The sequence below is a fragment of the Nasonia vitripennis genome, chromosome 2 (assembly GCF_009193385.2).
Source record: "Nasonia vitripennis strain AsymCx chromosome 2, Nvit_psr_1.1, whole genome shotgun sequence".
In the NCBI taxonomy this organism is placed as follows: Eukaryota; Metazoa; Arthropoda; class Insecta; order Hymenoptera; family Pteromalidae; genus Nasonia; species Nasonia vitripennis.
In genome coordinates, this window is record NC_045758.1 from 3372979 (window position 1) to 3389264 (window position 16286).

Sequence of the window (16286 nt, forward strand, 5' to 3'; positions counted from 1 at the left end):
GATCCAAATGCAAATTTCCATCTCGATTCGGCTATTATGCCATTCGAATCGATGCATCTGAAACGTGCATAAATGCATCGTCTGCTGCTGCATGAAAAAAGAGAAGCCGAGACGACACAGCGAGCTGCACAGGCGAAATGATCGAAAATACTTGTTTGACAACGGATTTATCGCGTCGAGCTAATCCTTTCGCACTACACAGAAGGGGGGGAGAATACCGGATGGAAAAGACAAACGGGGATTACGCGGATACTGTATACTCTTCAAACAAGAGGACGAGCGAGGCCGAGAATCCCAATTATAAATCCGATTTCGCGGGAAATTTCGATTTTCTATTTTTACGCACCTAAAGTGTGTACTTAGAGAAAAAAGACTATGCAGCGCGCTTCGGCATTTTCAAACGCGAAACGAGTTCGCGGGCTGCTTAAAATATTTATAGTGTTTACACGCGAATGCGCGTATACGTGTAGGTATTTATAATACGCAGTGTGCCGCACCGGCGCGGCTTGCAGTTCTGCGTGAATTCGAAGCGTTAGAGAGACGCGTATAAAGCTTCGATACTCCTTTAATTCCGTGTGCTGAGAAAAAAAAAATGTTCGCCCCGATGAAAAAAAAAAAATCGTCGCGGTCATGTAAATTGGCATGCGGGCCAAGTCTACGACCGTGTGAGTGTGCAGTTTTCGTCATCGCTAGTTCTATCTCACTCTCTCGGGTAAGGTCAGGAACGCCTTGGCTGGCAATTTCGAGAATTCGATTGCGGCGCGAATTCTATGGGCCGTGAGAAGTGCAGATAAGCGCAGCAGCCCCCCCTCCCCCTCGCCGTCGTTTGTTTTATCGAGGATCCTGGGATTTATTGGAGGCGATAAGATTGTTAGCATTGCTGAAATTAATTTCGAGCGGGAAATTTTATTAGTTATTCTAGAGAGAGGACGATTGTTGCGGCTTCAATTTTTAGATCGAAATTATAAAGCTCGACCGTTAAAGCAACAAGTATAATGTGTAGTCGACGCGCGCTGCAGTTCCCCCCCTGTATCGAAAAGGGAAAAAAAAGTTTGAAAAAGCCACTACCGGTCCGTATGGTGTCATTAGCCTCGCTTCCCATTTCCCGTGTATAAAGCGAGATAACTATATGGAGATCGAAAGGAAAGAGAGAGAGAGAGAGCGACCGAAAATTTGATACTCCTGCGCGTATAGAGGAAGGAGAGAGTTTGTGGGGGGGGGGGGCTTATAACAGGCGGAAGGGTGGTTTTCGATGTCGCTCGCGTCGATGCGCCGCACGAAAGCTACTGCCGATATCCCGTCGAGATAAAACAAAGGGATTTTTCAGTTTTCAACTTCGGTATAAAGTTTATCGAGGCAATTTAGCGATAAAGCCTGACTCGATGCGTGGAACGCAGCCGTGCTATATAAACAGATAAGATTTCTCTGCGGACCGACCAAACAAAACGGGTAACTTTATATGCTTAACTTTCCGCACACTCCGAAAATAAAAATTAGCAAAAGTTGGAGTATTCTAACCTCCGTACAGCCGGCATCGTCACATCGCACATTTAGTTTCAAGCGACGCGGGGCAGCAGCTCGCCGTCGTGCCGACCGAGGGTAGTCGATCTCGCCCGAGTTTTAACGACGCTGCGGCTGCGGCGGCTCACAGGCAGCAGCAGCAGCAGCAGCAGCGGCTCCAGTTTCGCCTCAGTCTGAGCTGGGCCGTCGCGCGCGCGCACGTGTGTGCACTCTTGTCACTTCGTTTCTTTTCTTTCCCTTTAGTGTTTAGTCCTCGCCGTTTCTTTCGACTCGCTCTCTCACACCACACACGGACACAGACACGTAATCGGTCAGTCATAATAAAAACACAGATCGTAATCACACAAGCACACACACACACACACACACACGTCAACGTTCAGTTCAAGTCTCCATCACACACAACCCTCGCGAGACTCGCTTGTATGATAGCATCACGAGGAGAGTCCGAGGCAAGTGCATCAGCGTTAATCTTCCTACGTTCTTCGGAGAGAGTTTTGTCTGCGCTTGATTTTACGCAAACGCGCGCCGCTGCCCGTGTGTGTGTGTGTTACGCGCACGACGTTTATTTTAAAAATCAGACGTGAGAGATAGATAGAGGAGTGCGCTGCTCTGTGTGTGCGATACAGAGAAGAGATAGAAGAAGAGGCAGCGACGGGGTTGCTATCGATTGCGCCCGCTCCGAATTTTCCGAGAGAGAGAGAGAGAGAGAGAGAGAGAGAGAGGGAGAAACTCGCTGTATACCGAGAGGACTTTTTAAAATTGGCTGTGCTTTTTCATACAAACGTCGACGGTAAGCATTTTGGACGGTAAGCACGACGTTGCGTAAGAAACGTCATGATCCTTTCTCCCCTATCCGAAAAGCCAAGCAGCCACCGTGAAGATGAGAGCTTTTTCCTCGCGCAAGCACGTGTGTGTGTGCGTAGCGTTTCCTTCCTCAAAAAAAAAAAAAAAAACGGCCGTAGGTAAAACTCCCCGATTATTATTTCGTTCGTGTGCGCTTGGCTTGGCTCGCACACAGAGAGACGCACGCGCTCGGTTTTTTTTTCCTTCCGAGGGGGGCGCATGTACGAGGGGGAAGAGAGCCGGCGAAGCTTACATTCGGGGGAGGGAGAGTAGCAGCAGCAGCACCGCCGCCGCGAGTATTGATCGAGCCGAGAGCGCCGAGTACAGGAGCGGCGCGCTTGCGATTTTCACGATCCGTCGCCATGGCCACCTGGCTATACCAAGCCGAAGATCCTATCTCCCTCGAACGCCCTGCATGTATATACACACATACGTATGCGCCGTTCTCGAGTGTGTAATCGCTCTCCGACGATGCCAACCCCCTGCGCGATAGCGAGGCCAATGTGTCTAGTCATTCTGCGTTGCGATTCTCTCCTTTTTTTTTTTTTCTTCTCTAGAACGTAGAGAAAGAAAGCAGTTCTCTGCACTCTAACACACCGGCCGGCGTGCGTTACACTCGCTCGTTCGCGGAAAAGAGCTATAGCTTCTCTCTCGCGCGCGGACAGTCGAGTAAAACAACAAAAGTCCCTTCGGTGCTCGTTCAGAGAAAAGAAGCGCGAGTAGCCTATGTACAGTTGTGTACTCTCGATTTTTATTTCTCGCCTACACACACACACACACACCATTGAGGAAGACAGCGTCTACAAACGCCAGCAGAAGTAGCGTATTTCCGGTCCGTGGAATCGATGCCGCGCGTAATCGCGGGGGAGTCGCCGCGACCGCGCTTCTGGATCGATGCAGCCGCGACTACTATTTTGCGTATAGCTCACAGCGCGTACACGGCTGTCTCCGCGTCGTTTTCGAGCTCGTGTCCTAGTAGCGCCTTTGTTGCTTTTACGCGCACTCTGTTTACCCGGCATTCCTGGGATCTATGAACGAGCTCGCGGTTCTCGGAAAGAGCCAGGCTGCCGCGTGAGAAAAGCGCGAGATTCGACTGATGGCTTTTTCTGTCGGTGAGAATTTTTACTTTATCGCCGCGATAAGAGAATCATTTATTCAGCCGAGCGAATTTAATCGAACGCGTATGACGGGTGGGGTGGGCGCGGACAAACAGAATTCTATACACGCAGAAAGAGCCAAGTCGACGACACGTAGGGTCTCTGACGTTCGTTTCATTTCGACATCGATCGTTCCCCGGCGCTAGCTGCGTTCTCTCTACCAATGCCGCCGACGTCGCGGATATTTTCGTGAGCGGCATAGCTCTCTATTATTTTGGAGTTCGCGCGAGTTGCGCGCGGGCGATCGATAGCCGCGTCGGCGCTAAAAATAACGAGCGCATACTTTCTAATAAAGATAATGGACGCGAGCGCCTCAGTTTTTTTCCTTCTCCCATCGATTTCGCGCATAGGCGAGTCTGTATCGCTATACGCGCTTCCGCGCGTGTGGAGAGGAAGAGAAAAAAAGAAGTCGCGCAGCCCCGTAACCTGGATTTTTCAAAAGCGAGAGAGAGAGAGAGAGAGAGAGAGAGAGAGAGAGAGAGAGAGAGAGAGAGAGAGAGAGAGCAAGGGGGTATGGCTTTGACGAGAGCGATGCCCGTCGATCCCGGAGCTCTTGAGCGCGCGACTTTCAATTAAGCGCGAGTGCGCGTGCGTTCAATTACACGAGACACGAGCCCCCTGCGTCAAAGGGAGAACTGTGCGCGACGTCGCGTCGAAATGGACCGAGAGGGTGTGCGTGTACAGCCTACTACTGTAGACTTAAAAAAAAGAGCCGAGCGACCTTCCGCCTGTGATTGTAATATAACGGGAGAAGGAGAGAGTCACGCGTATACTTTATACGTATATAAGGGGGGGGGGGAGGTTGGCCTAAAGCCCCCTATTTTGCTTTTTTGACTGTGCGCGGCGCTTGCTCTCTGCTCTGCCTATCCTGCACTGACCGCGTCTGCAGGGAGTGGAGAGAGAGAAAGGCCGATGACTCCGGCTTGCGCCCTTCGCTCCGTTCTCTCGTTCAGTCGGTGCTGTGCCTTGCGGAGGACGTGATCGGTGCCTTTTTTCTTTTCGTTTTTTTGGTTTCTCGTATTGTGTTTCCTGTGGCTTTTTCTTTACAGGCCAAGCAAGTGGTACGTTTTTTATTTTTTTTTTTTTATTTAATTTTTCTATCCATCGCATATTATTCTCGCGTCAAAGCGCATGAAAGGATGATATACGCCGGGCGACATTAAACAAAAATTTTTTTTTTCTCCTTTACACTATAACGCCCTCGAAAACCAGTTTAAAATTCAGCGCGACCAAAAGTGAACTGACCTCTCCCCAACCAGACGCGCGGATTATCCGCCCCAGTCGCGAAACAATGATCGGGGAAAAAAGCCGAACAACAAAATGTCTGTCTGGCGTCTCGACCGGCAACAATGAGACGCTCGCGTATAGAGACCGCAGGGCGACATTGAAATCGCCTATACAGCAGCAGCAGAGTAGACGGTGTGTGTCACGGGGTAGTGAGCTCTCGCGGAAAAGGTGGGAAGGCCGGGACGCGTAACACACACACATACACAGCGGCAGTGGCAGCAAAGCCGATATATAACGGGTGGCTCGTGCCGGCTGTTGTGCAGCGTGTCCGAGGGCAGCAGCTGCGTACACGCTCTCTAGCCTCCCCTTCTCTCTCTCTCTCTCACTCACTCACTCACTCTGTGTCTGCCTCGCTTCCCCCTTTTTTCCGGCGCTCTCTCTCTCTCACCCCATAAAAGATCGCTCGGCGAATAATCCCCCATCGAATCGCCCCGTCTGTTGAGTCTCTCGTGCGAGCTGCAGCTATGCGCGTATAAGAACCCCGCATGCGTTTCATTAGCCTGCGTACGTACGTACGTAAATCACTGCGTTGAGTGAAAATTTACGTTCGGCCTTTCATACTCCCGACGGCTAATGACACGAATTTTTAATTAAAAAGTCCGCCGATGACCGTTGCTCCTTTTTTACGCTTTTTTATCATCGGAAGAATGGGGCCGGGAGGCTTGAATGGAGAGCGTCGATGCGACGGCATATGGGAAATGGATAATGCTTGTACTCGGGGTTATTTTTATTTTTATTGCGCCTCTCTACGATTATTACACGTTGTATAGAGAGAGAGGAAGCGCTCGCTAGTCGAAAACCTCGAAAGTCTCCGATACAAGCGAGCGTTACAAAACTGCATTCAGTCGTATCGCGCACAGCTGACGACGATCAGCGCGACCGCAGAGGCTCCTGCACTTATATATCGTTGCAATTTTCGAAAAGAACCACTCGCGCGTCCATAAGTTAATTGCAGACGCTTTGTCGTCATAGCGGCTGAACTTGCACAGGGTGCGTTGCACCTATCCGACTGCAGGTAAACAAGCAGTTCAGAAAGGTGAAGGGTAGTTGGCGGCGTGTACGTTATAAGAAAAGAAAACGCAGCTCTTTAAAGGCGGCAGGCTTCTTTAAATTCCCTCCGGCCGCGAGTGCAGCGAACGGTGTGCTGCAGCCGTCGGTTTCCTGCTGGCCCCCTTGCGCCGAAGATTTACCGTGGGTGCCTTTGTTGGGGATCACGTTTCTTCCCCCTCTCCCCAGTATGTGAGCCACTGCCACCGGTGTCCAGGTGTGCAGCCGATCAGCTGATCGCGCTCTCGCAGCTCGCTCATCCGCACTGCAGTCGGCCACCGAAGCTGGCTTACGTCACTTCGCCTCAGCGCGCGCGTGTATTGGCGCCTCTCCCCCGGCGATAAAATTTTATATATACACGCGTGGAGTGAGATCTCAATCGCGTAAGTGTGTACCGGCCGGGCGCAAGAATCGGAGTTTCCGCTACTTTACGGTTATTATACGTCTATGTAAATTCGAGGCTGGTCTGATTCTTTTTCACCTCCGTTGACGCAGTTTCGTTACGGCCTGCCGCTAATTAATTTATACGCAAACTTGGCGACGCTGTACGCGTCGTCGACAGCGGTTTATTTAATTGGCTGTCGCTATAGTTTTCGTCCACGCGAGATTTATCTCCTGTGCGCGAGCTTATATTTTGAATCTCGCGCGATGATTGTTGCGCTGCCTCGATCGCACTTTCGGCGAGTTGTACGGAGAGAGGAATGTATAAACAGGTCTATTTCGACGGCATTACTCAATCCAGCCCCTCCACGGAGCGCGTAGAGATGAAAAATTATGCGAAACGTTATTAGTCACGTATACTTTGTTTACTAATCGCAGACCCACATCTTTCTGTTGCAGATTTCGTACGTAGTTAGGCGACGATTCAAGAAAGAAGGAAGGAAGTAATTAATTAGAGAAGAAAAATAAAAAATAGTCTTAATACAGAACTTCGCGGCGTAATTGTGCAATGATGGCGAACGGTATGGATACAGTAGTCCAGCAAAACGGCGGCTCGAACCTGGGCCAGAGCTCGCAGGAGGAGTCCAAGACGAACCTGATCGTCAACTACCTGCCGCAGACGATGACGCAGGAGGAGATCAGGTCGCTATTCTCCAGCATCGGCGAGGTCGAGAGCTGCAAGCTCATACGCGACAAGCTCACTGGTAAGCCGCACCGCAACCGCACATGCCGCTCACTATATACTCCTTCCTCTAATACTCTCACCTATTTTTAACTCTCTCTCTCTCTCTCTCTCTCTCTCTCTCTCTCTCTCTCTCTCTCTCTCTCTCTATACCGCGCGCCCCCGACTCTATCTCTCTCTTCCTCGCGGCACCGCTACACAGCAGTGTAATAGAATCGGGAATTTCTGTGAGAGAAAGAGAGAGATAGACAGAGACACGCGTTTATAGCGTTGATTTAATGGAAGCCCGGACGTTTTGATCCTCTCGAGAGAATACGCGGCGGCTCGAACGCTGATAGGCCCGTCGTATTACGTTTCTCTTCGCGGCTTTTCGATTTATTGCACGGTTCAGCTCGTATAATTGTCTGGCGCGATGCCCCTTTTTCATCGTACATATGTTTCACGCTCTCTGCCTCTTTGATTTAGAAGATTGCGAACGAACAAGCCGCGCTTTTAGCCTAGTTGCGGAAACGAGGAGTCTCGCAAGACAAACAAACAGAGAGCCGATGGGAGCAAAGCTCTGTGCCGAAAAAATAAAGCGAGCGAAAACCGATCGATGGAAACGAGGAAATGCAGTTTACACACTCGCGAGTTGGCGACTACGTAACTCGCGTGCAATATTCACTCGCGACAGCGGCGCACAACCTCAGCACGTGCATCGCAGCGTATTAGTGGTAGTAGTGCTGCGTGCGGCGCACACGCTATTTTCGGGGATATAAGAGATGCAGAGCGCCGTGCGTTCGCTGGCGGTTTCGCTCGCCGAGAGTGAACGGGAGCAGCAGAAGCTATAGCGGGGGCGTCCTACACGTTAATATACATATATACGCGCAGCAGACATGTATCTATGACGCGAGCTCTAGAGCCAGAATCGAAAGCGCGCGCCCGAGAGAGAGAGAGAGAGAGAGAGAGAGAGCTTGTTTTCCGTGTGTATTACGCTTGTGGCCAACATCTCAGGCTTTAACCTCTTCCGTGCGCGAGTTCCGTAAATTATGTACTCTCTGCTCTGACGATGCGAGAGGAATGGACTTTTTTCTGCTTTTGGAGCTTTTTGCGATTTTTTTTTTCTAGTTATTTCGAGAATGTCAGGCTTTGGAAGAGGTTGAAATTTTGAGAGCTTTTTTGAGGCTGCGCGAGCTCTTTTCACGGGCGGATTAAACGCGTGACGTCGTATGCCGATTATATAGTTTGCAGCTTGTGGACACTTTTAACGCTGTTGAAAATTTTTTGATTTTGCACCGATTTGTTTACTGCATGTTGACATTTTTTGTTCAAATGAGGAAGGATATTTTATCAGCTGCATCGCATTACGACGATCTAGATGACAAGTCACATCTGATGTACATGAATGATTTTCAACAGCGGAAAGGTTGCCTCGTCTTTGATCGCGCGATCTCGTCTTCGAGGGGGTATTTTCGCGCGTTTGCCGTGGAAAAAGAGTGCACTTTATTATACTTATATTTTTATGACAATATTTTGTACTTATTTATATAATTTTAATTACATTTTAATTTATTATTATACACACACAGTAAAAGTTTTTGTGTAGAATCTGCAAATGCACACTGTTGAGGAGCTACGCATAGAACACTAGATACCACACACTATGTAACCAATTTAGACGAAATAAAAATAACTTTTCTTAATTTTCTCTTTATTTTCGACAGGTACATTGTGGTAAAAAAAATTAAACAGATTTAGAAAATATACTTAAATTTTTTTATTCACCGATTGAACACAAAAACTTTTACAGCGTAATTTATGTAACTCTTTTTTACTATTTTTAAAACAAAAATAAGAATTTTTCAATGCAATTGTAGCCTTTTTTTGTTAACGATTTCTGATGAAACTTTTTTTTGGTTATGGTATTATTTCTGAAAAAATTTCGTTTGCCATCAAAACTAATGTAAAAAAAAAAAGATTGTGTAGAAAAATCATTATTTTTGTCTTGATTTATATGAAAAAGAAGTTAACTTTTTAAAATGATTTATAAATATATTGCATTTTACAAAATTTTTACTAGTTTATTTTTTTCTTTTTTTAAACAGGTCTGAACAGTACGTATAAAGACATTTGTTTGCTGATGGTTCGTTAAAATATTTTGTTTATTGCGCTACCTTCAAGAACCTTCCGTTAAGTATGATTGAAAATAATATACTCAGCGACATGAGCCAAGTTAAAGTAGGAAGTCTTTATGTATCTATTTATATCTCTTCTAGCTTTTGTTTCGTTTTCACTCATTTGTTCCGTTATGTATATTATACCTTATAATTACTGTTATTGTTTCATTATGGTTTTATTTCGATCGACACATTTTTATTATTTGTGGTTCATTATAATTTTGTCGTTTTCTTTTCATTTCAATCGCACACACGCGGTGTAAGGGCCGATAATGAAATTGTTTGACGCGATGATTTTGCTGTTGAAAAATTCATAGAGATTATATATCTTTCGTTCTAACATGCATTAAACACATATATATATACAAGCAATATAAAAGAAAGAGCGTCAACGGCATTTCGTTTGCTTGGCCCAAGTAGTTCGTTGACACGCACGCAAGAGAGTCGGATTCTTCTCATCTCGTTCGGTCGTCACCTGTCGGCCACTCGGCGATGGACGAGAACGTTTGGGCTTTCGCGCGTGACCGACAACAACATATTATTATTCTTATATATATATATACATATATATATATATATATATACCTATAATTGCTGTATAACGTATGTTAGCATCATCTGCATTTTACGATCAAAGATAATTATTCACGATATGTAGATCCAAAACTATTAATTTATACCCGTATGTTTTTTGCATAATCATCCGCTTCTCACTCTCTTTTTGCTATGTTTAACGACTATAGACACACTGTCTGTCCATTATACCGCGCGATGCAAGACGCGTAACTAAGCTTAAAAGAACAATTTGTTGAATAAAATAATTGGATTCGCGATGTTTCCTTGCAGGTCAGAGCTTGGGCTATGGCTTCGTCAACTATCATCGGCCCGAAGATGCCGAGAAGGCCATCAATACCCTTAATGGTCTTCGCTTGCAAAATAAAACTATCAAGGTTCGTGTTCCAATTTTCGCACGCTCGTCTTTTTTTTATTGAACACACTGTTGTTGTTACTTTATTTTGGTTCATTGTACTTTCAAATTCAGCTTCTAAATTCGACAAATATAGCGCGCGAAGGTACAATGTATCTATAATAAACGAGACGATCCACCCACATAGTGTAGGTGGGGGTCTCGGTTTGTCAATTAGACCCGGGGCAACACGTAATCGGCTAATTTCAACAGGTATCGTACGCGAGACCGAGCAGCGAAGCGATAAAGGGCGCAAACCTCTACGTTAGCGGTTTACCCAAGAACATGACGCAGCAGGATCTTGAGAACCTCTTCAGCCCTTACGGCAGGATCATTACCTCCCGCATACTCTGCGACAACATAACCGGTAAGTCCTTGGCTGTGTACGAATTTTATCGAGCTACAAACACGATTACTTAGACACTGTATTACGTAGAACGAGGTTGTACTATACACGTTATGATATGCAACTCGATTTCGTGCTTCGATGCCCCGAAAGCTGATGAGAGAAAAAAAATCTTTTTTCCAATTGACAATAACTTTTTTCAATTTATCGCTGACCTTTAACGAAATTTAAACGCACACGATGCATTTCGTCTCACTCTCTCTTTTTTTCTCTCCGTCTCAATGAACGTCTCGAGCGAGTTTAAAAAGTAAACAGCTTCGAGACGTGTGCCTTGTTGGTGCTTCTTCATCGTCGCACGATGCGCCTCTTCATTCTTATTTTTCTCTTACATACACTCCATACGGTCAGAAGTGTGTTAGTCGAAAATAAAAATATTTCGAATGCTTGATGTTATTTTTTTTTTGTTTAAATTATATAATGATTTTCAAATGGTTCATTCTCAAAACTTACATCGCTGTTATATCTTAATATGGGCGAGTATGCTATGGATTTTTGTTGGTGGATTAAATGGGGTAATTTATTGAATTTGGAACATCGTGCGACGATAACTTAAGCCTCCAATGTGCATTATTTTTTTGAAAAACAACAAAGCTTTCATTCCAAGTCAATGACCACTGTATCCAAAGTGTACAGTAGATAAGGTCAAGTTAGTAGGCCATGGGGTTTACCAGTGAGGTGGGTCGGTGCGCCTCTTATCTCTTTGTTTGAAAAAAAAAGATTTTTGCCAAAATAGTATGTTTGAAAATAGAGCAAAGAGGAAGTAAGTTCACACATTATAAAAGTCAAAGAAAAAAAGAATACGAGAACCTTGAAAGCTGTCAGTGCCATGAGAAAAAACAAAAGATCTCAGGAACATCTTTTCTTTACGTTTGTTTATATCAAAATATACATACGCATGGCTATAAATTATCGACTCAAGATTTTTGTTTGAATTTTACCGTAATTTTGCTAATCAAACGAGTAAATTAATCCTCCTAATTTTAAGAATTTAAACCTTTTTCATTTTTTAACACACACAGCCTCATGGCCTCCATCTTTACCGTTGTTTCTACTATCCCCATTATACTTATGCTCTCATTCCGTCTTACTCTACTTCTATCTCTCTCTGTTTTTCTCAGTCTTTCTTTCTTTCTGTCTCTCTCTTTCTTCGTTTACATTTATTTCGTTCTATCCATCTGTCTCTCTCACTTTTAAGTTCCTCGCAGCTAAAATCGTATCGCTCACCGTGGCGTCGATGTAAGTTATTTTTAAGTTACGCAACGTCCGCCCGCCTCCTAGGAAAATTCGAAATCCCCGACTATGTCCCAGATCTAATTATCGCAAATAATATTTGTTCGCCCTCGTTCAATCTTTTCGCTCATCAATTATTATTTTATACCATACGAATTGATTTTGGATTTGTACATAGTTTATTCCCTCTAATCTTTACGCATTTTTTCTAGTGCTTTCATACATTTTTTTTTATTAATTTTGAAAAATCCAAGGAGGCGGACTATATAAGCGTATAAGCGTTAATTTTAAAAAAATATTGATTTCGATGAAGTTAATTATCGTTTCTCATTCGCTGGCTCATCATTCAATCATTTTATCTCTCTTGCATTTTTTGTAAATTTTTTCACTCAAAGTCATACTATAATTATAATTGAATTATGCATTCTCCAGCTTAACTTTGTTTGAACAAAATTACTCTGATCTATTTAATGGATAAATTTTTATTTTCAATGCAATCAATTTTTTACTAGCATCACTTATTACACTCATTAAAAACTTTGCTAACGAATGAGGTGCGAGATTATGAAAATTTAAAAAAGAAAGATATCAGGCGTTTTGCTGTTTTTTACTGAGATATGATTTTTTCGTTTCTGTTTAGTACGACAATTTGTGACTGGCGGCGGAGACAATTTGCCGGGTACGTAACTCAAGAAACTTTTTCTTTTCCCACTTTTTCTGGCTCTCCTTTTAGCTAATCTTATGTTTATCAATGCACTTTATGCTTTTAAACAAACATGAAAAAAATTGTTTTATTTTCCGTCGTTATGAAACGCTATACACAAATTAAAAGTCGAAAACACAATAAGTAAGGGACGCTTATTTTAAGTTCATTATTATATTAAGCGATATTATACTATTGTATTAATTGATAGCTCGCAATGCTGAAACCACACGTTATGTGTAATCACCTACTACTGTTGTAGACAACAGATGACATATTTTTTATTTAAATGTATTTTTATTATTCATAGTATATTTTTCGTTGTCACACACGATTAACCGGCGCCAAATTTTTGTTTCTTTACGCTTATGTAACATATTATTTTACCACCTTAGTTTATTTAGAATATCTCGATTGCCTCTGACACCTTTCGAGCTGCTTAACTTGGAGGCATTAAAGTACATCACGATCAATTTGTGCATATCAGAAAAAAAGATCTCCAAGATCAACAAAAATCACACGAGGCAATGGTTGCTGCTTCTTTATATATATGTGTGTGTGTGTGTATATATACACACATATATATATTTGTCCACAGTGTAAAGAAACGAAATTGTGCGCACCGAGCCACTCGGTTCGTTGATGAACTTTAAGTTTTCTATACCTTGCTTATAACTGCACATTGTCACACACAAGTGCACATTGTGAATTCGACCAAGTGATCGACGAGTCTTTTGGCATTTATCTGCTGAAATTAACCTATTATTTAAAAAAAAAAAGACTCGTTGGTTGCGCCGTAAGGGTGTAGGGGTGCATTGTCGCATAAAGCAAAAGAAAAGAGCAAAAAGAAAAAAGAAACAAAAAAAAACTATCTGGATAACCACGGAGAGACAAGAGAAAACTCACCCGCGACCTTGGGCTGCGTCCGGCTTGCTTTGGACATTGCAGGTCTGTCGAAGGGAGTCGGCTTCATCAGGTTCGACCAGCGCGTCGAGGCCGAGCGAGCGATCCAGGAGTTGAACGGCACGATTCCCAAGGGCTCGACCGAGCCCATCACCGTCAAGTTTGCCAACAACCCGAGCAACAACAACAAGGCGATACCGCCCCTGGCAGCGTACCTCACGCCCCAAGCGACTCGGCGCTTCGGCGGCCCGATCCACCATCCGACCGGCCGCTTCAGGTACATTCCACTGTCGCCACTATCCAGGTACCTACTCGCCTCTACTCGCTCTACCCAACAAGACTGAAAGAACAGAGAAACCGACCAATCTTCGTATATATATCTTTCTCTTTTTTGTTTATTGGTGATATACATCCCCTCCCCCGTTGATTTTCTTCGATTACTATGATTACATTATTTTATAATATACTCTCCCTTTCTCTGACTCAACTACTTTCATTTCTTAACTCTACGACCCTGATGCAGTTTTGTACTTGTCGGATTTATCGTTTATCTCGACCACGGCCGCTTCTACGGAGGTACTTTGCAACTGACTTTCGTGCTTATATTATACTTCTGCCCTCCCCGCGCGAATTACTATTCATGAATTCTGATGGCGGTGTAAGTAACGACCCTTCCAGCTGTATGTTTTATTTCACCCGCAAGAGAGAAGTGTATTTAAAAAAAATGTTCTCCGTGCAACGAATTTTAAATATTTTGTTTTGTTCATATGTGTACTTTTCCAGCTGTAAGTATGTCATCTATGAATACCCTTGTTGGAACATGTTCGCATATACCTATGTACATAAAGGAGGAATCTTTCTGGCTCACAACGAAAGTTTTGACAGTTTTTGCGATCATAAATCACGACGCTGATGTTATAATTGTGCTTACGAATATAGAGAATTATTCAGATTCGTAACTATTTTAATACTGTAAAGTCATTTTCCGGTCTTTAAAATCGCGGTTGAAAAAAACAACTGCAGTTGTGCTAAAAGTACTGATGTAGAAGGGGCTTTACCTATTTTCTACTTTTTTCTTTATCTTGTTTTGTTACGAACTGAGACTGACCCTGTATATTCAGTTTACGTTTCGTTATCATATAGTAATGAACTTTGTTGAGACTTTTAGTTACTGATCTGATAATATGTGTTGTACTTCGGTGCGAGAGCAAACCATTTGACTTTCGTCGTACATTTTTGTCGCTACTGAATCCCATTCCTTGAACCTTCTCAAAATAACCTACCTTTGCATCGTCATACATGTACATGTACATTTTTCCTTTTTTCATTTAATTATTCTTGTTTCATGTTTTCTTCTTTCTTAGTGGCTTATAGAGGCGAAGCAAGGTGCTTCAAAATTTTTTTTTATTTATTTTAATTCGATAATAATAATTTTTTTAAACTTGGCAAGCATTGTCTTGTTGAAAAAATGTTATTCATTGTTTTCCTTTAATCGAGCAAAATTTTGCAATGCCAAAGTCTGATTGGCTGATTATTTTGGACTTCGGAACTTCTTTTCTTACTTTCTTTTTATGTTTTGTTTTAGCACTGGCAAGGCAATGCTTGCCATTAACAAAGGCTTACAGAGGTTAGTATTTTTATGTTCTTTCATCTTTTTTTCGATTCTGCACTTATTTTACTGGATTATCTTCGTTTCTTCGTTGACGTTTTCTCTCGTTATATCATTTTGTATTACTATCTCATTTTCATTCTTTTTTATCTATATCCTTTCCAAAGCCAATATCCCAATCTGGACAGTGCGCAGTTATGTTTCTATGTTTCGATTTTAATGACAATATTTTAACAATTTGTTCATTCTGTATTCCATTAACTTCCCTAAAATTTCATACTGACACAAAAATCAGTTTCACGTTTAGGGACAGTTCTTAAAGATATATCAAATTAAAATATACTATGGCAAAAACCAGCTTAAGATAGATTTTGCTAAATATTGATTGTTTTAAAATATCATTGAATTAATTCATAGCTTTTCAGGTAACTAGATACATACATGTGTAGTATACTATCTCGAACTGGTTTTTGAAGATATTGACGAAGTAGATCGTGTAGAGTAAGAAATGATTATTAAAAATACCATTAAACAGTATAAAGAGAGACATATTCAAGACTATCATGAAATGTAAATAGGCATGTGCAATATTTGCAATCTGTTAGATGTTGAACATCATAACTGTACTGAACTACACGATCATATTTCGTAAATAAAATAAACATAAAATAACGTTACTGACATTTTTCGAAAAAATATAATACTGATCATGTAACACCATAATCTCAGAAAAAATGCCAAAATTTCAAATCGATGTATATTCTGCGAAAAATAATTACAAATTTTAAACCGACTGCTCAATACTTAATCAAATTTTTGGCCTTTTTCCGTTGAAAAATGTCAATGGATATTCTACTAAAGGCTACGTTATTTTGATATGGAAATATATTCGATCGAATTTAGTGAATTTTAGTAGAGTATCGAAACACCAGATCGCAAGAGCTACAAACTGCGCTCAGCACTGAAGCTGTTTTTATACTTGGAAAGTTAATTTTTTTATGAACGATTCTGTGATCTGTTGAAATGGTTAAGATTGTAAACAAACTCTCCAGTAAGATTCGATTAAAAGATGCAAAAGTAGAAAAGGATCAGTTCGTAGCTCTGGAACATGGAAAACAAACGCGTATACTTTAAGTCACTAATATCTCGGCTTTATAATTGTATACTAACCGAGATGTGCCTTATTTTAACGCGGCTTGTGACGTCAAGTAGGTACGTAGCTTTCATGTATATACAGTCTTTGTGTTTCTGTATAAGTGTCATGTTTAAACCGACTTTCCACGCTTTATCCCCGAAACTATTATTGCTAAATAGATTTTTTATCGTTTTCA

General features: G+C 42.7%; 1 protein-coding gene across 37 annotated transcripts in view; it reads left to right on the forward strand.

The window, feature by feature from the left end:
• Positions 1-16286, forward strand: part of LOC100119488 (ELAV-like protein 1) — a 46497-nt gene that overhangs the window by 16247 nt on the left and 13964 nt on the right. For 2 of the 37 annotated variants that reach the window (XM_031923553.2, XM_031923555.2), the window contains exons 1-10: positions 1673-1973; positions 6699-6703; positions 6786-7003; positions 9066-9074; positions 9984-10087; positions 10318-10471; positions 12381-12419; positions 13392-13650; positions 14932-14973; positions 16165-16167. In XM_031923553.2, the coding sequence (XP_031779413.1) occupies positions 1947-1973; positions 6699-6703; positions 6786-7003; positions 9066-9074; positions 9984-10087; positions 10318-10471; positions 12381-12419; positions 13392-13650; positions 14932-14973; positions 16165-16167 (860 nt within the window). In that variant the 5' untranslated portion in view covers positions 1673-1946. Of the gene's footprint in view, positions 1-148; positions 2331-6698; positions 7004-9065; positions 9075-9983; positions 10088-10317; positions 10472-12380; positions 12420-13391; positions 13651-14931; positions 14974-16164; positions 16168-16286 lie in introns of those variants that run through there. The other 35 variants (XM_031923559.2, XM_031923561.2, XM_031923585.2 and 32 more) reach the window with 26 other exon arrangements.